The sequence below is a fragment of the Nannospalax galili genome, unplaced genomic scaffold (genome assembly GCF_000622305.1).
Source record: "Nannospalax galili isolate Female #2095 unplaced genomic scaffold, S.galili_v1.0 scaffold409, whole genome shotgun sequence".
Lineage (NCBI taxonomy): Eukaryota > Metazoa > Chordata > Mammalia > Rodentia > Spalacidae > Nannospalax > Nannospalax galili.
Window position 1 is genome coordinate 2562352 of NW_008360308.1, and position 25451 is coordinate 2587802.

The following is a 25451-nucleotide window of genomic DNA, read 5'->3' on the forward strand; positions in this document are numbered from 1 at the left end:
CTAGTGTGAAAAGTCAGAATTAGTGTTTGCAGGTAACATAGTTCTGAGGTTAAGAGTACTATCCCAGGGCTGGAAAGATGGCTCAGCAGTTAAGAACACCTACTGCTCTTGCAGAAGACCCAGGTTCGTATGCCAGCACCCACATGGCAACTAACAACTGTCCGTAGCTCTAGTCCCAGGGGATCCGACAGCCTCTTCTGTCCTCTGAGGGCATTGCATGACACGGGTGCACTTTACCTACATGCAGACCTAACACTCATACACATAAAATAAAAATAATAAATAAAATATTTTTAAAAAAGAAGAGTACTGTCCCAGACCCTGCTAGGATATTATATAATATGTAAAAGGTATACTGCTTTTTAAAAATCTATGAAGGTGCCAAATTTCCTAATACATTTGGCTCTGGGATGCATGGTAAACAATGTAGGAATTTATGCATTTTAGACAGAGAAACTTTTGTAAAAATCTGTCAGATAAATTGTTCTTGACCCTCAACCTGAGCACTGTCTTCCTTCTGTTTCAGTGACACAAATGAAGTTGATATACCATTAAATACCAGGGTGGGCACCAAACGCTACATGGCCCCAGAAGTACTGGATGAAAGCCTGAATAAAAATCATTTCCAGCCCTACATAATGGCTGATATCTATAGCTTTGGCTTGATCATTTGGGAAATGGCTCGTCGTTGTATCACAGGAGGTAGGAGTTTGAATAGTGTTCTGATTCTGTTTATTTAGCTGTCATTTAAAAAATAAATATGTGTCACATATGTCATGGTTTCCAAGGACTACTTTCAGATCCTGTGGTTTTGCTAGAAGGACTCTTAAGACTCAAGTTGTCTTTACTGCACACATTTATTACAGTGAAAAGATACCTTAAAGTCAACCAAGGGAAAAGGTGCTTAGATCAGCATTCTGAGAAAACCAGGAGAGATGTCCTAAAGTCCTAGAGTCACACAGGACATGTTTAATTCCTCTCTCAGTGAGCTATGACCCTTGTGAAATGTTGTCATCCAGATATTCTCATTAGTCAGCATCCGTTGATTTTTATGAGGCTTGCCTTTTAAGTATCCTCTGCCTGATATGTATCAAAACTCCAGGTTCTCAGAAGGAAAGCAGGTGTTCGGCATAACACTTTGTACAGACCATCAATGAGAGAACAGTGAACTCATCATTTGGAGACAATTCTGTGCAGACAATGGCTCACCATTCAAGTTCCCAGACACCAGGGCAAGGGCTGACCTTGTAGGCTTGCCTTTTTAAGGAGAGCAGTGTTAGGCCTGCTTTGGTAACTCATCCACAGCTCATGATTGTTTTTCTCCTGCAGAATGAAGTAATGAAAACATTCATTAGTAGACACAGTGATGCACGTAGAAATTTACATTAAAAGTTTCAAGTAAATTCTAATTTCTTCTCCTTTCCTTTGTTTCTGTTTTGTTGTTGTTGTTTTAAAGAATCTCACTATGCGTGGTCCAGGCTGGCTTCAAATCACAATCTTCTTGCCTCAGATTCTCAAGTGTGCTTTCTTCAAAAAAGAACCAAAAAAACATTTTATCCTGTCAGAGATAGAGGAAATAATAGACCATAAATCATAGGAAAACATACATTTACTATTAAAAATAGACCATCCAGACTGTATTTCTTCCTTATATAGGAATCTATTTTTTAGTATATAGCTCAGTGAGCAATGCTGTGTAGATGGATAGACCTTGTCCCACCACTATGTTTGTGCTCACTGTGTTTTCTCCTACAGGAATAGTGGAGGAATACCAACTGCCATATTACAACATGGTACCCAGTGACCCATCCTATGAAGACATGCGTGAGGTTGTATGTGTCAAGCGTTTGCGGCCAATTGTGTCTAATCGATGGAACAGTGATGAAGTAAGCTGGATGGAGCTCAGCCTCTTTAAAGTGATTGGTGAATGATGTTGTGTTACTCTGCTCACCGTATTCTTTTTTCGTCTCTCTTTAGTGTCTCCGAGCAGTTTTGAAGCTAATGTCAGAGTGCTGGGCCCATAATCCAGCCTCCAGACTCACAGCATTGAGAATCAAGAAGACACTTGCCAAGATGGTTGAATCCCAAGATGTAAAGATTTGACAGTTGTTAAACAGTCGTGAGGGAGAATCTAGACTGCAAGAACTTCACCCAAGGAACGGGTGGAATTGATGTGGACTGGGATGTTGGCTTGGTTCTCAGACTCTTTCCTCACTACATTTTCACAGGCTGCTAACATTAAACCTTTCAGTACTCTGTAGAATACAAGCTGGGAACTTCTAAACACTTCACTCTTTATATATGGACAGCTTTATTTGAAATGTGTTTTTTGATGCTTTTTTTTAAAATTGGGTTTTTATGAACTACATCAAGACTCCAATCCTGATTAAGAAGTCTCGGGTCAATCTCTGGGCACTTGATTGCTTGTCTATACAGTGATGCTTTCCGTGAAAGCCGTAAGAAGATGAATGAGTTCAGCAGAGGTGGAAAAAGACATATTTTTTGCCTTCTATCAGAGAAAACATCATCGATTTGTGTTCTGCCTTTGTAAACAGCCTATAGATTATGATCTCTTTGGGATACCGCTTAGTTTTTGACAGTACACCATACCTTTGATAACAGTGTGTCTGCACATGCACACCAGAATTCTTCTGCTGCCATAGGAGTTAGAAGAATTTATGATTGCACAGGAACAAATTAGTGGCTGGTGGTGTAAATATGCAATATCTGACCAATATTTGCCAATCTCATAAAAGCCATCTACCTTGTAAGTATAGTAACTTCTCTACCACCTTTTTTTTTTTGTCTTTTTGAGACAGGGTCTCCTTGTAGCCCCAGCTGTCCTGGAACTCACTATGTAGACCAGGCTGGCCTTGAACTCACAAAGGTTCGCCTATCTCTGCCTCCCAAGTGCTGGGATTAAAGGCGTACGCCACCACGCCAGGCTCCAACTTTATTTTTTAACATAAGAGTTGGTAAAGGCCAAAAGCAGTTTAAATTGTCCATAAATTTGGACTGTTTTCCTTCTACTCCATTGTTTTTCTCTTTTTGATAATTATTTTTGTCATGAAAAGCCTCCTGCCCAAAGTTGAAGCTTCAATGCCTTGAACCATGCTTATAAAGAAACACTTCTTTACTGAAGTGAGTTACTACATTTGAGAGCAATGTAAGTGCCTGTAATCATGCTGTTTTCTTTATTCTCAGTAAATTTTTAAAAGGGAAGTTATTTATAAGTGTAATGTGCTTTATTTGTAAAACCTGCCTACATCTTCCCAACCATATTTTATATGTATACATAATTAGTACATATGAACCACTCACATGGACCTCATATCCTATCCTTAAGGGGAAAAATATTTTAAAGTAGAACTATTTATGAATTTTCAGAATTCATGCATTTGGAAACTCCAGTCAGAAATTTCATTAAGCTAATGCCTCATATTCATAAAGGAAGAAAGAATTCTGCAATTAGAAATTTGTATGCCAGAGCCGATAGAAATGTGTTTTGGTATCTAAGTCTTTGGAAATCTTTGATTTTATGATTTCCAGTCCCAGAGCCAGGCAGAAATGTTCAGTATCTAGTTATGGTTCATACCTGCACTGAGTAGCTATTATTCAATGAAATGACCCATTTTTTAGAAGCCTTGTTGTCTCAGAGAACAGTTCTGATTTACTCACTATATTCTGTTATGCTGTTTAAATATTTATTCTGAGCAAAGAGCTCATGAGAAGATCAAGTGACATAATCTCCTTGGATAAAGCATGAAGTAAATTGGTAATATCACAACATAGCCAAAAAGTTAAATGGGAGGAAATCAGAGCATATGTCCATCTATCACCAGAAACACAATTGTCATTTAAGACTAAAACTTAATGTGATGTCTACACATATTTCACAAATTTGAGGCTTGTTTTTAACTGTTTTAATATTTCAGCTAACATAACTAAAGTTTGAGAATCTTGAGATTTTGATGTTTTTGACTAGATAAATTGTAAATCCTGAAAATCACCTGTCATCTTAATAAAATATGTAAAGAAAGGCAAACTTCATTCATAGAAATGTTAAAAATAGTGTGTTGAGGCAAAAAGTCACAGATATTATATGAGGCCTTTGTAATGATTTTTTTTCTAATTAGCTTGGTCTTATAAAAGAGCTATCAATAATTAATGGTAAGACAGGCAGAAAGTACTCTAGTTACCTAGTCACTGTCTAGCCCACTGCTCCCTTTCAGTAGACTCAGTAAAAAACATTCTTTAAAATCCTAAAATCTGAAGTTGTATTAAGCTTTTTTTTTTTTTTTTTTTTCCCTTTTCTCACTCATTCTTAAATTTGAAATTCATCCAGTAAGTGAACTATTTGAAGAATACCTCAGACCTTCGGGTCAGTAAAATGATAAAGGCACTTTCCTCCAAGACTTCAGCCTGAGTTTAATCTCTGGGACCAACCTGGTAGAAGGAAAGAACTAGCTTCCACAAGTTGCCCAACCTCCACACAAGCACCATGGCACAGGCACACAAACACAACACAAAAGTAAACTTAGTTTATTTAAAAAAAAAAAAAAGAATGTGTCAGACCAATGAAAGGAAGTATTATGTAGTTTCTTAGTTGATACCTTGTAAAAACTTTGAAGCCATGGTTTGGTCCCACTTAAGTCAGCCATCCTTTTAAATAATTAAAATATAGAAGCCAAAACCCAGACTACCTAAATAGATATAGCAAAAGTAACCCACAAAGAAAATTCTTATGAATTGCATTTGTTCTGGTGGGTAATTTTTTAGGATTAAAGGCATCTTAAGATTTGCTTCATTTTGATTATTCTGAACCATTATTGTGGTTTCTTAGTAAGTTTCTAAGTATAAAATCTATACCTTGACTTCTGGAAATGCTTTTACAAAATATATTTTAGTCAACATTTTATGTTACTTTTCCAGTCTCCAGAAATGTTTCTAAGCTTAGAAAGTGACCTTTTGCTTTTGTAAACTGTTGTCCTAGAATGTGCCAGTTTTTATTTATTTACTCTAGCAATATTCAATATCTTTTTTCTTTATTGGATGCTTTTCTTGCTTAGAATAAAAATACATTAATTTCTAAAGAATAAGGCATCTTTGAGTTGTCCCAAAGTCAAATTGGATATTGAGTAATTTATTCCAGGGTAGATTTATGAGTTAAAGTACATGTCTTTCATATAGATATTGTTTTGAAATGTTTTCAAATGTCAGAAATATAACTCAATATTTTAAAAGAAAGGTTGTATAGCCCTTTCATAATATTAATTGACTTGAGTCAGATGATGATGTGACAGTATAAGTTTGTCTTACGTCTTTGCTGTGAGCCACAGTGGAAACCATGGCGAGAACCTGTTGAGTCGAGGACAGTAGCATGTGCCTCCACATGGAAGGGTCATCCCATAAGGAAAGCTTACGCATACGGCTTTTGCAAAGGATTAGACCTATTACTATAATTTTAGGTTGTACTCTGTACTCTGCTTTCAGTGGAATTATTTAAGCTCTTCAGTGACCTTTGTTCTTCCCACTAAAAAACTGAAATGTAGTATATATTGTATAAAATGGAAATATTATAGCTTATTTAGGAAAACTGTACATAGGCATTGATAAAAGGGTAAAAGCAAGCATTTTTATTATGCAGTTGTAAAACACCAAAAATACAGATTCATCTTTGATATGTAACACACTATTTTGTACAGCATCTGGTTTAAAAGGTGCCTTATTAAGTTTACCATTAATTGCTTTGTTCTATATACAAATTATGTCCAATGTATCATTTTTCAGTAAATAACCTTATTTTAGTATACTTCAGTGATGTGTTTTGTGATGTTGTTCTTGGACTGTATTGTGTATCAGAAGCCATCTGTTGAGATTTTACGATAAATCGTGTATATACATACGTTCCTGAGCGTGCATTTCAGCTTTGGAACACCCAGCATGGAGCATGGCTAGGTAAGTGATCACACATTTTTGTCTTTGTGTGAAGAAATGATACAAACCTATAGTAAAGAGCTTTTTCTTTTTATATTAAAAAAGCATTGTTTTCTGAATATAAAAATATGTATGACAGAAGTTTTAGGAGACGGGAAAAAAATTAAGCAAATAAAAAACACTCACCTTTATCGCCAGGCATCACCACTATTTACGTTTGAATGTTTTTCTCTTTTCTGCTGCATTTTCCTTTACAGTATTAATGCCATTACATGCTTTTAAAAACACCCTCTATTTCTCCATTCCTTTCCACTCCTACCAAAGCTGCCCCTAAATTCAGCTCAAGCAGCCCTCAGCCTCCCAACTGTCTGCATCTCTAGATAGATACCATAGTACTCACCTCTGAAATACTACTTTTTGAAATAGCTGTGCAATCACATACAGAGAATAATAAATTACTCCTACTATCTTGTATTCATTATTTCAGTTACTTTCGTTGTTGGGGGTTTAGTTTTGGATTTTGTTGTTTTTTGGTGGGGGGTAGTGGGTCTTGCTATGTAGCCCAGGCTGGCCTCAAGCTCTGCATGCACTCTAGCACTCTACCACTGAGCTGTATCTTCAGCCTCTTTATGATTTTGGAAAATATAGTATGCATTGAGATCATTGTACATAAATTTTTATTTCCTTTTTTATATACATATACAGATAAGAACTTTTAAATTTTATTCACAATAAAGGAAACTTAAGGTTCTTGATAAAAATTGTCATGCTGCTGCTCAGAGGTTTTCATCTGCACTCCCACAAGGACTTGTGAGCACTCATCCTACTTCTGGGCTGGGACATTTCTTCAAGGCTTTTCCTTTTTTAAAAAAATTTTTTTTTCAATTTTTATGTGTATGAGTGTATTGCCTGCATGTATGTAAGTACATCCATGTCATACATTGCCCTTGGAGGTCAGAAGAGGGCATTGGATCCCTGTAACTGGAGTTACGAACAGTTCTTAGTCACAAGCGCTGAGTCATCCCTTCAGTCACAAGGCTTTTCCTCTTGATAAGGGACCTTTATGTGTCCTTAACAGTGTTCCTGCTACACTGTAAAGGAAATTCTTGGATTTCTTTGCCCACGCAACATCTTTATTTTCTCACCTGCATTGAGGCTCACTACCTGCCAAGTGCTGTTTCCAATTTGTATGTAAACTCCCATTTACACCTTTGTCACATTAGGGACCCAGACCTGTTTTCATCTTAGAAGAGTCGGCACTGGTTGGGTCCCTCAAAATCATGTTTGGAGACAGCCCGTTGCACTCTCCTTGCAGCAGCTCTAGTTTATGTTACTATAAGACCGTGTTACTCTTTTTGTTGCTGTGACAAAATATTTACTAGTAGCAGCTTAAGGGAGGAGAGTTTTCATTTTGGCTCAGTTTCAGGGTTATCAGTCCATTGTGGCTGCCTCTTTTTTTTTTAATATATTATTTTAATTTTATGTATATGAGTGTATTGCCTGCATGGATGTGAGTGCGCCCCTGTCATGCAGTGCTGTGGAGGTCAGAAGAGGGCGTCAGATTCCCCTGGAACTGGAGTTAAGGATGGTTCATAGTTACTATGTAGGTGATGGGAACCAAACCCGGATCCTCTGAAAGAGCAGTCAGTGCTTTTAACCTCTGCACCACCTCTCCAGCCCCTGGCTGCCTCTTTTTCACATGATGCTGGATCACCAAGCAAAAAGCTGAGGCCAAGCCAGAAGCCTATAGCAATTTCAAGGCCTGGCTCCAGCCACTGCAGTTAGCCAGGTCATAGTCCCAAAATTTCTTAGCCTCTCAAAATCAGCTGGGAGATAACCTCAGTTCTTAAGTGCTTGCTTCACAAACCTGAGGACATGTGTTCAATCACTAGAACCTGTGTAAAAATTCAAGTCTTACCCCCAGTGTGTGGGGGTAAGGTAGAGATGGGCAGCCCCCTAACTAGCTGGCCTAGCCTACTTGATGAGCCACAGGCTGAGAGACTCAAAAGGAGGGTATGCAGCTGACCTTTGGCCTCCACATACATGTACCCAGGCACATACAAGCACCCACACAAATGTCCATACATACACAAGAAAACTAGCACCTCTACCTATGAACTAGGTGATCATGCACATGTTTTTTGTTTTGTGGCTTGATGGTGGGTTCTGAAGTATGAACTTTGTAGAGGATGTTATGCCACTATCTCAAAAAGTCAGACACAATCCAAGGTGATTCCAGGGCCCCGAGGGCACCTGCACCTGCCCACTGCCCTTACCCTAATGCTTATGCAGGGGCCTGAATCCACAGCATCATGGGACATCACCATGGAATGCTTATATTGAAAACATTTCCAGTTAGAAGAATAAATGTGCCAGGTGTTTTTCCTTTTGTGGGTTTTTTGTTTGTTTTTATGTGTATATGGTTGTTTTTTTAAGGGAGAAACCACTTTCTGTTGTTGCTGTTAAAGATGAGGTCTTGTCAGGCATGGTGGTGCATGCCCTTTAATCTCAGCACTTGGAAGTAGAGGCAGGCAGATCTGTATGAGTTGGAGGCCAGCCTAGTCTACATACAGTTCAGGGCAGCCAGGGCTACAGAGGTGAGACCCTATCTTTAATAAAAATAAAAAAAGACGTGAGACATTATATAATTTAACTTTGTCATTTAATTATTTTTCATTCGAGAATTTTTTTCCTTGATATTTTAGAGTTTAAGCTTGCCGTATCTGAATACATTTGATCTCTTGAGACTGTTTTTTGGCACCTTGAACTCGAGAATTTTCTCCCATTATTTGTTTCCTTCCTCTTTTCACTTTTGTCTTTCTAGAACTCCTATTTGATTATTTCACTTTACTTTTTTTTTGGTCTTTTTGAAACAGGGTCTTCCTGTAGCCCCAGCTGACCTAGAACTCACTATGTAGACCAGGCTGGCCTTGAACTCACAGATCCTCCTGCCTCTGCCTCCCGAGTGCTGGGATTAAAGGCGTGCACCCCCAGGCCCAAGGCCACTTTACTTTTTTGAGGTGGGGTCTCTGTTTCATCCAATCTGACCTCAGACTCAGCCTTAAATGGTCCTCCTGCCTCAGCTTCCAAGTATCTGGGATGGCTGCATGCCACCAGGCCCAGCTGGAATTATCAGATAGATACTGTGTCTTCTGGATGTTTCTTCCATATATCTTAGTCTGTTTTTCATGTGCTCCAGCCTACCCTCTGCTTTTCATCCCATCTACTGATTTGTTTTTCAATTACTACATTATTTTGAAATAATTCCCATCTGTAGAAAGTTACAAAGCTACTGTAAAGAGTGCAATTTACCTTCACCCAGTTTCACTAAATTTTAACATTTTGTCACAGTTGCTGTGTGTTTGTGTGTGTATACAGTAATCACAAAGGTTTGTCTTAACATGTGTAGTGCTTTTCTAAACTATTTGGATTAAGTTAGAGATCCCAGGACCCTAAATACTTCAGTAATATTTTATTACTTAACCAATTATACACAGTGATCAAAACCAGGAAAGTAGGCATTGACACCATCACAGTGGTCAACAATACCATGCCTATAGGCTTCCTTCAAATGTTGCTAATTTTAACAAAATCCTGATGAGTGCATTTTCCTGGTGCATAATCAGCCTGGGATTGGGCCCTGTGTTTAGTTAATAGGTCTCTGGTACTTCTTGAAGATGGAACAGTTGTTTTGTGGTACTTTTTTTTTTTTTTTTTTTTTTGAAGGAGGTGCACAGGGTTTTGCTATATGACTTCATACGCTCTGTGTCCTTGAATTTAGCAGTTCTGCCTTGGCCTCCTGAATATCCATATGTGCCACCACATCCAGAGTCATGGGCAGTGCATCCCACCGAGTGGGAGTCAGTTAAGGCCAGTGCCAGTCAGCTGTTAAGGATGCTAGCTCATTTCTGTGTTGGGCGCAGTTTGGATTACATAGTAGTATCAGTGGTTGTGAAATGATTTTCTAATGCCATTGTACCATCTGCAGTTTTCATTGGCAATCTGGAATGAGGAAAGAGTTTTTCCCTTATAATTTATCATTCGTATGGACTCTTAAGTTTTTATTTAATGGGTTTTATTCTGTTAGGCCCTTATTGATTTTTAATGCTTAAATTGGCCCACACTTAACTACAAGAATCTCTTTGAACTAACTCGTAAAGCCTTTTGACACATGCGCATCACTTTATTTTATTTTGGGAAGTTCCAGGTACCCAGTATGGAGTCAGCCATTTATTTCTCCAAGACACTCTGGTTTTGTCTAGGCGGGATGGGGCTTATAACTATTGGCAGTGATCTTGATTTAAGTTTCTATTTTGCTAGGGCTGGAGATCTACCCCAGTAGTGGTAGAACACTTACCTACCATATGTTAGACTTTGAGTTTGATACTTGGCACCACAAAAATTTTTTTTCAAAAAGATTCAACTTCTTCTGTTATTTCTAGAGACAAATACATTCCCAAATCTTCAGCTCACAGAGTTGGGGATCTTGTTCATAACCATAGTTTTCCACAAATGTTTGGTGATAAGTGTAGCTGCTCATCTTTGGATTAGTGAATCCCTGTTTACCTCCCTCAGTGTGTCTCACCTTCTCATTTGGGGGCAGGTAACGAGACAGTACCTGTGTATTAGTTACTAAGTTGCTCTGATGAAACAGTGATTGAGGCAACTTACAGAAAGAAGAGTTTATTTGGGCTGTGGTTCCAGGGTGATGAGTCCATCATGGTGGGGAGGCATGGTAGGTGGCAGCTGGAGCAGAAAGCTGAGAGCTCACGGTCTTCAAAGGCAAAATCAGGAAGCAGAGAGCAAGCTGGGTGGGGCAAGGCTATGAACTCTCAAAGCCAGCCCCCAGTGCTTCCTACCTAGGCTACACCTCCTAAAGGTTCTCTGCCCCTCCCCCAAACAGTGCCACCCAACTGACCAAGTGTTCAAGTACTTGAGCCTATATAGGGGACACTTCTCATTCAGACCACCACACTGTTAGAACAAAAATCAAGAGCAAGCCTTTTCTTGACTGCTCCAGAGAATTCTGACTTCTTCAGCACCGTTTTTTCATCTCCTTCCAGAGCGTTCTGTCCCTGACCAGGTTTAAGTGGGACCTTTCCTGATGGAGGATGAAAGCTGTGTTCAGGCTAAAGCATTTGTATTTTTGCCCTAAAGGAGAGGAGCTGCTGTATGTGAGCCAAGAGGACGGCTTTAAAACTTGTCCCTCCCCCTTGGATCCCAGGGACTCATGCATGTTAGCCAAGGGTTCTCCCACTGAGCCACACCCATCCTAACAAACGAGTTTTGTTTTTTACTTTTGAGAAAAGGTCTCCCTGTAGCCCCAGCTGGCCTGGAACTCACTATATAGACCAGGCTGGCCTTGGTCTCACAGAGATCTGCCTTCCAAGTGCTGAGACTAAAGGTGTGCACCACCACACCTAGCAACAGTCATTTCTTCAGGCTGTCTCATCCTTGAAGTTGTTTCTGCAGCACAGGTAAAGGACATCAATTATCTAGTCATGGTGTGGTGGTGTGTGGAGACATCCCTGGATTGACCCCTGTAAGGTCGCCCTTTGTAGCCTGGCGTTTAGCTCGATGCCTCCAGAGGGTCAGCAGCTGCTCTGTATTAGGTACAAGACTAGCTGCATGGTTCTTGTTTTGCCCCACAACTCCAAGTGATTTTGTGTTGTTTTGAGTTTGGGGCTTTGCTAAACTCAACAACTATCTCCAGCAATCCCAATATTTGAGGTTAGGTTTTCATATTGCTCTTTCATTTTATACTCAATCTAATTCATTTACTTCCTGTCTTTTCTAAGAATTACTAAGATACTTGACATGACTATGGTGCCCTTTGATAATTTTTTAGGGGCCACAAGTTTTTTTTTAAACTGGCTTAGGTCAGTCACGTGTACTTGGACAGGAGGACACTGGGAAAATTTTCACTTATAGCTGACAGGTACCTTATCAGTCAGATAAAAATCCATCAGAAAAACTTGGGAATTCTTACTGATCTGGGGCTGGGGAGATGACTTAGTTGGTGTATGCTGTGCAAGGAGAAGGTCCTGAGTTGACTTTCCAGCACCCACATAAAAAGCTGGGTACAGCATGGATCTGTAATCCAGCACTGGGGGATTGGAATGCAGAAAAAGGCAGATTCTCAAGCTTATTGGCCAGTAGTCTTGCTAAATAATAAATTTTAAGTTCAGTGAGAGACACTGTCACAAAAATAAGGTGGAAGATAGCCAACATCGACCTCTGGCCTTCATGTACACCCACCTACATGTGTGTACACACCCACATGACCACACAAAACAGGTGTATGTGCATATGCACACACAATTCTTACCCATCTCAGATCCTAACCATAGAACTGTCTAAGCAGAAAATGTGTGCTTGAACTTGATAGTACAGCTTTGCAAAATGTAATCAGATATAGTCGGGGGTGGTGGCACATGCCTTTAATCCCAGTACTTGGGAGGCAGAGGCTCTCTGTGAGTTCAAGGCCAGCCTGGTCTACATAGTGAGTTCCAGCTGGGGCTACAGTGAGATCCTGTCTCAAAAAGACAAAAGAAAAAAAGAAAAGTAATATGTTACTACATAAAAGCAGTCTCGCTAAAAGAACCATTATTTCCTATTCTCACCCTATAAACTTCTACAGTGCAGTGTACAATGCTGTCAGAAACGCTGACCAGCTAGTGCTTTATTTACCACCTTCTTATTGAGGAGCACCAATCCTGTGAAGTTGGTGGACACATACCTTTTATAGAGGAAACTGATTTACACTGTGTATTATGTGCCAGAAATTCCAAATGATAGTCTGTAGGGCTAAGACTGTATTACCATAACATCACAGCTCAGTCTTCAGAAGGAAGGGGCCAGGAACAGTAAGATGGAGCACAAGAAGATAAGAGTCTACTAGCACTAAGGGACCTGCCACAGGGCTCCCCAGTCTTTGCTCTGGGGTGGCCCAGCTATACAGGTCCTCATTCAGTAATGGTCTGGGCTACTGAGAACTGCACTGAGGTGAGTTTCAAGGTTATGTCAAGATCATGAAGCACCAGAGTGCTGGGTAGGAGCTGTCTAATTGGTCATCTCACACTACAGGTGAATAAAGCTTAGGATTGTTGTTACCCATGGTCAAACCAATGACAGAATGGCCTGGACCTATGGTTCATCTTACACCGGTATTTTGGCACACTGAATACACAAAGCATAATGGCAAATAGGGGCCAATTATTTGAATTAATGACCCTCCAGCAACCAATGAGAAGTGCTGGAAGTGTTTCACAACCACCAACTCATGAAGTCAAATCCAGTTAAGTTACGGAGAAGAGCACATTCAACCAACGTTAAACACTACTGAGTCTTTATTTTCTAGTGGTTGAGTGGCTACTTTCTTAAGCCTGTTTGTTCTAGAATCTGGAGATGTTTGTAAACCACATGTAGACGTTTCAGGAATAATTGCCTAATTGTGGAGCCCTCTGGATAGTCCATGTAGAATTCACTGAAATAGTGATTAAAGTCAAAGCTGGCCTGGAATAATGAGAGTCACTTTTAATCCAGATAGTTTTTGTCCCCTTTTTCCAAAGGGCTTTGCAAAATGTAAACGAGGCAGAGAATCGGAAGTCATCACTTTATTCCAAAGTTGATCATTATCAGAAGATACTATACAGTTGGACTCCCTCCTCCCTCAAATCCTGGTTAGGGAAGCTCAGGAGACTGGACAGTCATGACAGTGAAAGAAGTAAAAAGGTGAAGATCACACCTCATCTGTGTCTGACATCTGTTGGCCTCTACACTGAGTATAGCAAGGAGCAAAAGGTGTGAAATTACAATTAAATATACAGACATTAAATATACAAGGGACAATTAAAACTTAAAAAGATGATTTCTCAGCTGGGCGTAGTGGCGCAAGCCTTTAGTCCCAGCACTTGAGAGGCAGAGGCAGGCGGACCTCTGAATTCTAGGCCAGCCTGGTCTATAGTGAGTTCCAGGACAGCTGGGGCTCCAGGAGACCCTGTCTCAAAAAGACCAAAAAAAAAAAAAAAAGAAAAAAAAAAGAAAAAGATGATTTCTCTCTCCACCCCCATGTTTTTGAGACAGATTTTTCAAGTATCCCAGGCTAACCTCAAACTTTTGAAGCTGAGGATGACCTTGAACTACTGCTCCTCCTGCCTCTACCTCCCAAAGTGCTGGGATTACAGGTATGCACCACCATGCCTAGTTGAAGCAGTACTGAGGACTGAACCCAGGGCTTTGTGCATCTTAGGCAGGCTTACATCTCCAGCTCCAAAGATACTAACTTAATTTCCCTTGATCAATTCAACCAGGTCTTAGCTCCCTTCCTGAGACTGGAAAGGCTGGCTTTATCCAGTTTTCCTGTAGCATTTGGAGATTGGTTTCCGAATTTTTTTTTGGGGGGGGATGCCACCTCTTCCCTCTCCCCCCTTCAACTTTAAAACATTTTTGAGGTACTGGGGATAAAACCCGAGGGACTTGTACATGCCAGGTAAGCGTTCTCCGACTGAGCTATACCTGGCCCATCACCTCCACTGTAAACATTTGTTCCGGAAAACAATCACTTTCCAACACAGGGAAAAGAAGAAACAAGAAAAGCTGAACATTGTACAGAAGTTTCCAACCACAGGAGGAGTGAAAAAAAAAAAGAAAAAAAAAGCTGTAGAATTCAGGGAGCAAAGGGCCAAGACAAACTGCAAACCATGCCACTGGAGAGGGCGTGAAGAACCCAGTTCCCATTTCCAGGTGCCCACCCAGTCCAGAAAGCAGCATTCCAGCACTCCCCAACCCATGTATCCAGAGGAAGGCGCATGGTCTTTGCAGAAGGTTTCCAGGGAAGAGCTAGGCCAACTGGGTGTTCTCCAGACCATCGCTGGCCAGAGCTTCAATCTAGGCAAGTCTGCTGTCTGATGCAAGCTGAGCCTAGGGTTCAAGTCTTGAACATCAAGAAGCCCCCGAATGTGGTGCCTGGTGGGCTTCTCTTTGTTACTGACCCCTGAGTTAACTCAAACCACACTCTCTCACCCTTCTGCAGCTCAGCCATAGCAAAGGTAGTGGCTGTGCTTCTGCCCCTCTGTTCGGAGCTATAAACTGGAACCTGGTGATGACCTCCAAATACCAACTGGCCTGTGCCTGGGCCAGGGCCAAATGTCACAGTCACTGCAAACAGGTAGACACCACGTTCGGGGGCTCGAAAGTAGCCATGCTCAGGAAAGTAGCTGCCACCAACATTGATGGATGTAGTGTTGAACTTTACCATCTGCAGGGAAGCCGTCTCTTCTGAAAAAGTGGCATAGAATGCCACAGGAGCACCTGAAATGGGGAGGATGCTCAATGAGTTAGCTGTTCACTCTTAAATACAGACCTGCCTTCTCACCTTCACTGCATTAGAAAGGGCATTATTTCTAGATGCCCTTAATATCCTCAATACTGGAGATAGACTCAATGTGACTTCAAAGAGTGGGAGAGAAGGGGAATACAGATCTGCTGTCTGGTTTGTGTACACTTCAACAAAGCACTTTGATCTCTTTTCTTTCAATTCTATGGAGAGATAAGTGTCTGTGGCTGCCCAAAGCCCCTGGCTTGGCAGGCTAGGGCAGAAACCTGATTACAAGTTCCAGAAGTCTTCTCCCTGCTAGGAATCCCTCCCTCCCTTCCTCCTTCTCTTCCTCTCTCTTTACAGTGCTAGGGATGGAATCCAGGGCCTCATACATGCTAGTCAGGTGCTCTGAATTACACTTCCAGCTTATATGTGCTAGGAACCTTGAGACACCCAGGGATAAGAGAAAGAATATCACATACATCTTCAAAGCAATAATATTAACACGGAGATACCTAAAGAGCAGCAAAGGTGGTTCTTACAGGATGTGGGCACAGGATCTAAAGGAAGCAAAGAAAAGCCCCCTCCAAGGCAGGTATGGGGACTCACACCTGTAATTTCAGCACTCCGGAGCCAGAGACAGTAGGTTCCTGAGTCTGAATTTAGCCTAGGCTACACAGTGACACCTTGTCACGCATTCAGGAGGGCTGAGAGGGCCGATTAGGCCAGAAGATGGAATAGGAAGTGTATCTTACTGGAGTCCACAACATTAGCACGATGCCCTTGTGAGTTCTTTCAACACTTCATGTATGCGTGTGTGTATGTGTGTGTGTGTGCGCGCGCACATGTATGTGTGTATGCTTGTGTGTGCGCGCACACACACATGTTCCCCATTTCTCAGGGAATGGAACCAAGGCCTCGAGGAGGAACAGACTACAAAAAAGCACTTAGTGACTTAAATCTCAGACTGCAGTCCAGCTCTTTGGCTACAAACCCAGAAATAGCCTTAGGATAACAGTTTCATTTTCTCTGGATCTGGAAATTTTTCTGAGAATTGGTCCTGAGTAGCTTTCCTGTTTGTGCCAAGGCAAAAAACGAGGGCTGGTGCTGCAGTTCCGTCACTACCCAGCAGGTGGGGCTTCTACCCTGCGGAAACGAGGACGTCCTACTGCGCCCTCTGCTGGTGACTCGTCCTCCCTACACACTGCCTGCATCTGGGAATCCACCTTAGAGGACTGGGCTAAGTGCCTATGGACTTCAAAAGACAGAAGAGTTGTGCAAACTGAGGATGTGGTTTTCTGAAGGATACAAATTCAAACCTTATAGTCTTCTTACAAGAGTTTTCTGTGGAGAAAATATTTTCTGAAATAAAACACTGCAGTGATAAACAGATACCTAAACCTTAGCAGACAAATTGTGAAAGTCGACAGCATGTTGAGGCTTTGCACCACTCAGGAGAGGGGAAAAATGGAGTGGATAATGTAAGTGAATGCAGCCTCAGCTCTAGAAGTGCTCGGGAAATAAAACTGCCTGGGTTCCCACATGTTAAGCCTGTGCTAGGGTGAGTGAAGCTGTCAGTCGTCATAGCAACACTTCTGTGCAGGTAGTGGTGGCCCCTTTGACAGAGGACAAGTGATGGGAAAGCATGAGCTCTTTCCTCTGCCTCCTCTGCCATAATGGAGGGTGAGCAGGGGCAAGGCCACATGCCAGGCTGCATAGAGTATAAGTCTGCCATAGCCCCATGTCTGGACGAGGAAGGAGTCCCAGCTTCAAGGCCTGCCTTCCTGACAGAATCACTGGGAGCACAGAGCCACAGCTTGGGGAAGGACTGGGAAAGTTGGCTGCACATCCCTTCACCCTCAGAGCTGACTTCTGGGCTTGTGGCCTGGGCCATTGCAGGGACCAGTCTTTGATGGTCTTGCCATAGCACTGAGAGCCAGCTTCTCTATGCCACGCACTAGAGTTTTGGGTAAGATGGTAATAATGGATCCACAGCTGAGCAGCTAAGTCATCACGATAAAGCCCAAGAAGGGCACTGCAGGGGACCTGGTGCAGAGTGGCAAGACAGGCCAAGTGGATTTACAGAGAGAGAGAGAGAGAGAGAGAGAGAGAGAGAGAGAGAGAGAGGAGAGTTCCTTCAGAGCTCAAGGCCTTTCTGGTGTTAATCTCTTGTGGGGTTACTGCTGTGATATGTGACCCCTGTTCCAATCCCACCCTCTCTAGAGTGCAGGGGTGAGCTGATGAAAGATGCTGAGGACTGGGTTGGGGTGAAGAGCCGAGATGGAGGGCATCCCCTCTTGCACAATGACAGCCATAGGCAGCCTGTGCTGTGTATAGGAGCCTCCAGTGCAGAGGTGACTCCGCAGCTCAGTATGGCACTACAGTTGATTCTTAGGACTTTTACCTCCCTATATACAAGGCAGCTTAAGAGGCTCATAGCCCTGAAAAGAAGAAGGTGGCCCTGAGTAGTGGTGACAGATGAGCATCCTTCCTGAGCCATCCAGGCCCAGGCACTCACCTGCCTCCCAGAGCCCTGTGCCCAGAACACCTTGTTCCAGTCCTTTGATGTGTGCATCAGCAAAAGTCACCACTTGCTTCTTGTCCCTCTTTTGGCGAGCTTCTAGGCCTTTCTGCTTCTTCTCTTTCCTACTCAGCATGGCCTGCAGCTTCCCCAGGTCTAAGCTGATGTTGGCTGCCATTAGCCCTTGGAAGTTCTGGAAGAGACTGTGGAAGAGCCTCTGGTGCTGCTCCAAGCTGTGCTGAGTGTCAGAGAGCATTCCGTGGAGATACTCAAGGGAGCCATTGAAGGAGGCAGCCCCAGAGGCCTCACAACACCACCCAACCTGTTTAATGTCAGAGGTCAGGCGCTGGAGCTCCTGCTCCAGCCGGTCCAAGGCCGTGGCTCCCACGTCCTCCCCAGTGGAGTCGTGGCTGGGCTTTGCCAACCGTGGGGGTTCCACAAGGCCACCAGAGGCCTGCTCCAAGGCCTCCACTCTAGTGGCCAGCTCATTCCAGCCAAGCGCCTGTTCCTGCAGCCCGCTGGCGGCGTCCTGCAAGGCAAGTCGGATCTGCTCATAGCGCAGGGGCAGCGGGCGGGGCGTCTCCTCAGACATCTCCTCCATCACCTCCTCCCCAAAGAGCGCAACCAGCACCGCATCATGCCGCAGCGCATCCTCCAGCAGGGCGGCGAAATTGTTGTGCAGCTGGCCCATCTCCCCATGGGTCCGGTTCGCCGTGGTCTTCAGCGCTCCCACCGCGTGGTCCAGCGCCCGCATCTGGCTCCGCAGCTGGGCCCTCTCAGCCCGTGCCCGCTCACCTTCTCCTTTTTGCACGTCCACCGCTGAGGACAAGGCATCCACAGTGCCTTGCAAGACCTGCAAAGAGGAGCCGTCCAGCTGGCGTCGTTCGTCCAGGCTCACCTGTGTCTCTTCCAGGGCGCGCGTGGCATCCTTTTGGCCCTCCCGGATCACATCCAGGTCAAAGTAAAGCTTCTGGCAGTTGCAGTCTTTGACATATTTGATGAGGTCCGCGTGACCCGCCTGCAGATGCTGCAGAGTGAGGTTGAGCTCCAAGAGCTGCTGCTCCATCTCCTCCTTGTTCTCCTCCATGATCAGGGACTTCTCCATCAGGACCACCCGCAGCTCCCGCAGTGCTGTGTGGTTCACCTGCAGCTCCTCCACCAGCCGCTCCACCTTACTGATCTGATCGAACGTCTCGTCAGATTCGGAGTACAGCTCCTTGATCTCATCCCCGTGCTGTTTGAGGACCTGGTTCATGTTCTTGAGAGTGTTCTGCAACTCGTCCTCTCTCTGGTTGGTGATGGTGTGCAGCGCCGAGACGTTTCTCTGCAGCTGGCCCAGTCTGGCCTGCAGGCTCTCGGGCTCCGGCCTTGCTGCTGCAGCTACAGGTGCCACCACCAGGCTGCCATTGGCCCCGGGGAGTTCCTGAGCCTTGAGCAACCGCTTTAACTTGGTGTCCACCTCAGCCTGGACCTCAGAGAGGGCATGGTGCAAGGCACGGTGCTGGGCATGTAGCTGGCCCTCCACATCCTGCCGCAGTTGGCCCACTCTCTGGCCATTCTCCAGGATCTTGGCCTCAAATTTGGCACTAAGTTCTTGGAAGTCAGCTGTGGCCACTGAGCCCTCCTGGATCATCTTGATGGCCTGGTGGTTGGCCTCCACATCAAGAGACAGGTTTCTGAGAGCCTCTGAGAGGCTGTGTAGGCTGTCATTGAAGGTCTTCCAGATGGTGCTGAAGTATGCTTGTAAGAACATGTCCATGTGGGGTGGCAGCAGGTGCCCAGAGGTCCTGCTAGAAAACTCTACAACAGACACTCATGTTTCACACAAGCCTGCAGTAGCAGACACCCCTCCCCAGGCTGGGATAGTAGGACCTCAGGTCTGAGCCTTCTTAGGAGCTCCTACTTACCAACTTCCGTTTGATTGGCCCCTGTCATCTCAGCTGTGAGGTTACTGGCCAGGGCCTCCCAGGGGCCTGGGAGCCCATCTTCTGCCTGGTCAACATCATTCTGGGGAATTCCCAGCAGGTGTTCTTGATGTCCCTGTGGCACCTCAATCTCTTTGAATTCTGTAGCAGGTTGGCCTGAATACATACCAGATAGAGGTGTTAAAGGTCAACTTGCCAGGCCTGGGTAGATAATAAGGTCCAGAGAAGATTTGGGGCCCAAAGCAAGAAAGATGCCTGCTGCCCCTCTTCTCTTGAGTTGGAGCTTAGAAGCAACTGGCTTCAGGAGGCAAAGCCAGACATCTGAACCATCACCTTGCCTCCCATACTCATAGCAGACATGACTAATCAAACATGGCTCATTGTTTTCCTCAGTCACAATTTCATTCCTGGAAGCCCTTATCCAGAGGTAGTTCGTCACATATCGCTCCCTAATACACCCTTAAAAGACTCACAAATGACAACTCCTATGTTATGTTGGCTCTCTTCTTACTTCCTGGTCCTTGTGTATGTGAGTGAGTATGTGGATGTGGATGGGGTGGGGGTAGTGTGTGAAACAGTGGGACAGCTTCTTCTAGGCCTGGGAGTTGTGTGGGTCAAGGGCAAGAAATGTACCAGTGAATCCAGACTTCCCAGAAAAATGGGGTCAAGGAAAAGGGGCATGAATCAGCCCTAGGCAGTGAGCTAAAAGCCCTGGGAACCTGGTCCCCTAGAGAGCAGGGTGCAGGGCTGCAAGTAAGCCCCTACTGATTCTAGGGGCAAAGTGTTCCTGGGTGGTAGTGCCTATCAGAGGAGGATGGACTGGCCACATGAGCCTTTCCATGAAAGCAACACACCAAATTCAAAGCCAACCATCTGGTCCCAAGTCTCCTGGAGGCCACCACTTGGCTCTGTAGGCTCAGACCTTGCTATAGGATCTGCAGAAGAAAAAATGAAGTGTTAAGCCTAGAAGTCAGAGGGATGGCATGACTTCTAGAATCAGAGGTGAAGGGGGAAAGGGATGTGGGGACTCCTACCATGGTGCTGGCAGTCTGGGCCTTTGAAGCCTGGGCAGCACCTCCAGGCCACAGAGATCAGCACCTTCTGCTTGACCTGGTACACTGGTTTGTGCGCAACACGGTACCTGGGGAGGAGAGCAGTGGTTCAGCAATTCTGATGAGCCTTCTGGACCTGGAGAATGGCCCACCCACCCCACTCACATGACTTTGACTCTCTGGCAGTCAGGAGCCCCCTGTGGACATGGCTGATGTGAGTGCACCAGGAATTTCTCTGTTTTGCAAGCGGCTACGAAGGTGACCAGCCTGGATTTCTGATAAGGACACCAGTTCCTGAAAAATAAGTCAAGGGAGAGAATTGCTAACCTTGCCCCTTTTCAGAAGTCCAGGGGGCTGCTGTTCAGGACATCTCCCCTTGCCTCCTGCCCTGCCCAGTGCTGGAGTCCTAGAACCCATTAAGTGTCTGGGAAGGCAGTGCTCCATATCCTTCATCCCTGAGCTCCACAAAGCCACTTCCCAAATCCTCCCTGGTAGGCAGCACAAAGGGACTAAGGATCCCCCATGTAACACAACAGAGTTACCCACAAATTTAGAAGAGTTTTCACTGTTCCTATGGCGCCAGGGAGGCATCATAGCACAGCTGGGACTTAGGTAGTCCTGAGTTTGAGTCCACATTTTCTGGCTATGTGACTTTGAGTGACACACTGTAGATGTTTTCATTTCCCCATCTTAATAATGGAAATGGTAATGCCCTCCTCCAAGTGGGCTGAGTACCAAGTGCTCAGCTCCAGACAAGTGCTCTGGGAACACTTCCTGCCCTGTCCTGGCAGCTGCCCAATTCTACTCACATCTTTTCTCACCAAAATATGCCAACACCTACTCCCTGGGTCTGCTACTGGGCCATGATAGAAGTGAACTTTCCAGCAGTTGTTGTTGGGAAAGGAAGTTGACTGGGTGGAACAGCCTCTTTTCAGGGAAAAAGTTACCTAATGATCCTGGAGGGCAGTTTAGGGGGGTCCATACTCTGTCCTGAACACCTGGGAGATAGCCCCTCCATCTTTGCCCCTTGTCAGCATGGACTGTGGAGGTCCTGGAATGGGGGCATACTCACTAACTTGGGAGCTGGCTCCCGGAGTTCAGTACAAGAGTCAAAGAGTCCTTCCCCCTACAGTTGGCTCCTGGAGCATATCTCTCCAGGGATGTAAGAGGTAATGACCTCTGTTACCCCATGCAATTCAGCACCTCCTGGGCACCAGCTGCTGGACTCAAGCACAACACTTGAAGTGACAATATGAAGGTGCAGACTTTCCCTTCAGGGTCCCAAGAAGAACAGGCAATCTCAGAAGAGACATAGCTAGGACCTACAGAAGCTCTCAGGAGATGATCACAGGGCTGTGTCTTAAGGGTGAGTCACAAAAGGAGCTGGGAGTTGAGACAGGGCTGTGGGAGTCAGACGGGGCTGCAGAGTGGAGGCAGAGGGGCTAGAAGTCAGACTATGCAGGGATGGGTACCAGTGGTGGAACTGGATCATTTCTCCAGGTCATGGGAAGTCAGGAGACGTTTCTAGCAGGAAAGCAGTATCACAGAGCTCTGATTCCAGGGGTCAGGAAGGATGGGTGTGGGTAAGGGAAAGGTGGTCTAGGCTAGAGGTATTAGGGTCTATGAGAGAGATGAGGGCAGCTTGGACCAGGTGATGGGATGTGGAAGAAGCAGCCTGTCTGGCTATGCGTGGTGGTGCATGTCTTTAATTCCAGCATTCAGGAAGCAGAGGCAGGTGGATCTCTGTGAGTTTGAGGCCAGCTTGGTCTACATAGTGAGTTCCAGACTGGCCAGGGCCACATAGTAAGGACCCTATGTCAAAACAACAACAACAACAACAACAAAAAAAAAACGAAACCAAAAAACAAAGAAGGCAATGTTCAGGGCTGGCTATGGCCATAGAGTGGCTGTTGACACTGGGATTTCACTTTCTTCAGGAGCTACTCTGTTCTGGGCCATTAGGCATCATTAAATGCATTGCTGGGGTGGGTGGAAGGAAAGACTGATGGCCACTGAGTAACTACATCATTGTGATTCTGAGACTCCCAGCCTGCTTTTCTACTTGGCTGGAAGAAGCCTGCCAGGCAGCCTTTACCTTCTGGGCTAGAAGACCTGTGCAGGAAAATGGCCTAGCTCCCCCAAAAGAAACCCAAAGATGCTGGCATCAGGGGAACCCTTCAGTGAACTGCCTGACAGAGCTTCATGTACCAAACTAGCCCAGAAAGCCATGTCCAGACATCTGAAGATGAAGTCTGAGAAAAATGTTACCCAAAAAAGGGAGGGGGGCTGGAGAGCTGGCTCAGCGGTTAAGAGCCCTGGCTGCTCTTGCACCACATGGCAGTTAACAATCATCCATAACTCTAGTTCCAGTGAATCTGACCCCCTCTTCTGGCCTCCACAAGCATTGTACACACATGGAACACAAAAGGGAGGTGGATTGAAGGTGTGGCTTAGTGATAGAGCACATGTTTGCAATACATGAGGTCCTAATTCAATCCTCAGTACTGAAAAGAAAAAACAAGTCAGAAACAGGTAGAAAGGACAGGTGGGGAGGGGTCAGTTTGGAGAGAATTAAGACTGTGCAGGAAGAGACAACCTCCCTAAAATGTACACTAATATTTCCAGATAGGCAAGAGAGGTTGCTATGTAAAAGAAACAAGATGGGGAAGCTGTGCAGAAAGTTTAAGGAGTTGGTAGGGCATTTAGGGAACTCTTGAAAATGAAAAACCTACATTAGGCCGGGCTCACACCTTTAATCCCAGCACTAGGGAGGCAGAGGTAGGTGGATCTCTGTGAGTTCAAAGCCAGCCTGGTCTACATAGCAAGTTCCAGGCCAGCTGGGGCTACAGGGAGACCCTGTCTCAAAAAGACCAAAAAACCTACATTAGAAATGAAAAATAAGGCTGGAGTTGTAGCTTAGTTGGCAGAGTGCTTACCTAGCACACGAGAAGAACTGGATTTGAACTCTAGCATCACGTAAAACTGGGTGTGTTGGCCTGTCATTACAGCACTGGGAGGTGGAAGAGGCAGAAGAGTAATGAGCTCAAGGCCAGGGTCCCCTACATAGAGAGTGTGAGGCCAACCTGGGCTATATGAGTTCCTGTTTCCAAAGCAAAAGCGAGTAAGAAGAACAAGTAGAAATTAAGAATAGGAAAAATTTTAAAAAGATACAGCACCAGCCCTGGAACGCCAACATCTAAACAATAGCTCTAGAAAGTGCTATGAAAAAAATTTTCCAGAGATGAAAGTCTTGAGGTTCTAGATATAAAAGGCTCACCAAGTACCTGCAATAGGATAGAAATGAACTCATGGCAAAGCTCACCACCGTGAAATTTTAGAACTCTGAAAGCAAAGAGGTTTTATCTACAGGGTTCCAGAGAGGAAAAACAACATATATATATGTGTACATACCCACACACACACACACACACACACACACACACACACACACACAGATTAGAATGGCCTTGAACTCCTTAATAGAAAACAAGAAACAGAAACACAGTGAGAATCACCTTCAAAATACTGGCAGATACATACTCAGGAGGCAGAGGCAGAAGGATCTCTGTGAGATAGAGGCCAGACTGGTCTACATAGCAAGTTCTGGCTAGTTGGGACTACAGAGAGACCCTGTCTCAAAACAACCAAACACTGGTAGAAAAAAAAGACATTACCATTTTCTTCAGGGAAAACTAAAATGTGCAGAGTTTAAAAAAAAAAAAAAAAAAAAAAAAGATTCAGCCGGGTGTGGTGGTGCATGCCTTTAATCCCAGCACTCAGGAGGCAGAGGCAGGTGGATCTCTGTGAGTTCAAGGCCAGCCTGGTCTACATAGTGAGTTCCAGGACAGCTGGGGCTGCAGAGAGACCCTGTCTCAAAAAGACTGAAAAAAAAAAAAATTCACAGTTTATGTTGAGATTCAAATCAAGTAACATTCATAGCCATATGGATAGAAATACTCTGACAATGTGGGAGGGCAGTGGGAGGTGTTTGCTCTCAACTGTGGTATCGGGTTGGAATGAGAGCTGAGTGGATAGGCAAAACGACTTCCCCGAGAAGATGTAATGTTAAGTACATTATTTAGAAATACAGAGATCAGTGACAAAAGAATTGCCTAAAAGGGATTGTGGCTTTTAATGGTCTCAGGAACCTTAAAGAATTGGTTGACTTCAATAATAAAAGACAAAGAATTGGTTGACTTCAATCCAGGAAGCCAGCAGGCTTTTTTCTCTAAAAAGACAGATGGTGAGGTTGGAGAGATGGCTCAGCAGTTAAGAACACTGGTTATTTTCGAAGACCCGGGTTCGAATCCCAGCACCCACATGGGCGCTAACAATTGTCCGTAACTCCAGTTCCAGGGGATCCAACAGCTTCTTCTGTCCTCCACGGGCTTTGCATGACGTGGGTGCACCTTACTTACATGCAGGTAATACATGCATAACATAAATTAAAAATAATGAATAAAATATTAAAAAAAGACAGATGGTAAATATTTTACACAAGACTAACTTCATAATTGGCAGAGTCCAGGGCAAAATGGAGATGTGAATTCTTTTTTTTTTAATTTTTAATAACTAAATGATTAGAAGAAGCATTTCACTACAGCTTTGACATATTCAGTAACACACTCCAGAGCAAGGATACATCTCTTTCAAAAGTGACTGTAAATTTTTAGGTTCACAGTTGAATTAATACACTT

General features: G+C 44.2%; 2 protein-coding genes across 5 annotated transcripts in view; one reads left to right on the forward strand and one right to left on the reverse strand.

Moving 5' to 3' along the window:
- Positions 1-5812, forward strand: part of Bmpr1a (bone morphogenetic protein receptor type 1A) — a 127637-nt gene extending 121825 nt beyond the window's left edge. For all 3 annotated transcript variants that reach the window (XM_017795933.2, XM_029559292.1, XM_008824447.3), the window contains exons 11-13: positions 527-702; positions 1756-1886; positions 1978-5812. In XM_017795933.2, the coding sequence (XP_017651422.1) occupies positions 527-702; positions 1756-1886; positions 1978-2103 (433 nt within the window). In that variant the 3' untranslated portion in view covers positions 2104-5812. The remainder of the gene's footprint in view (positions 1-526; positions 703-1755; positions 1887-1977) is intronic.
- An 8325-nt stretch (positions 5813-14137) lies between these two features.
- Mmrn2 (multimerin 2) overlaps positions 14138-25451 on the reverse strand; it is a 23001-nt gene continuing 11687 nt past the window's right edge. The window contains exons 2-7 of one of the 2 annotated variants that reach the window (XM_008824449.3): positions 20920-21048; positions 20737-20843; positions 20557-20637; positions 19685-19858; positions 17775-19577; positions 14138-15249 (exon numbers count right to left, since the gene is read on the reverse strand). In XM_008824449.3, coding sequence (XP_008822671.1) covers positions 14867-15249; positions 17775-19577; positions 19685-19858; positions 20557-20637; positions 20737-20843; positions 20920-21048 — 2677 coding nt within the window. In that variant the 3' untranslated portion in view covers positions 14138-14866. The remainder of the gene's footprint in view (positions 15250-17774; positions 19578-19684; positions 19859-20556; positions 20638-20736; positions 20844-20919; positions 21049-25451) is intronic. The other variant, XM_017795934.2, reaches the window with a different exon arrangement.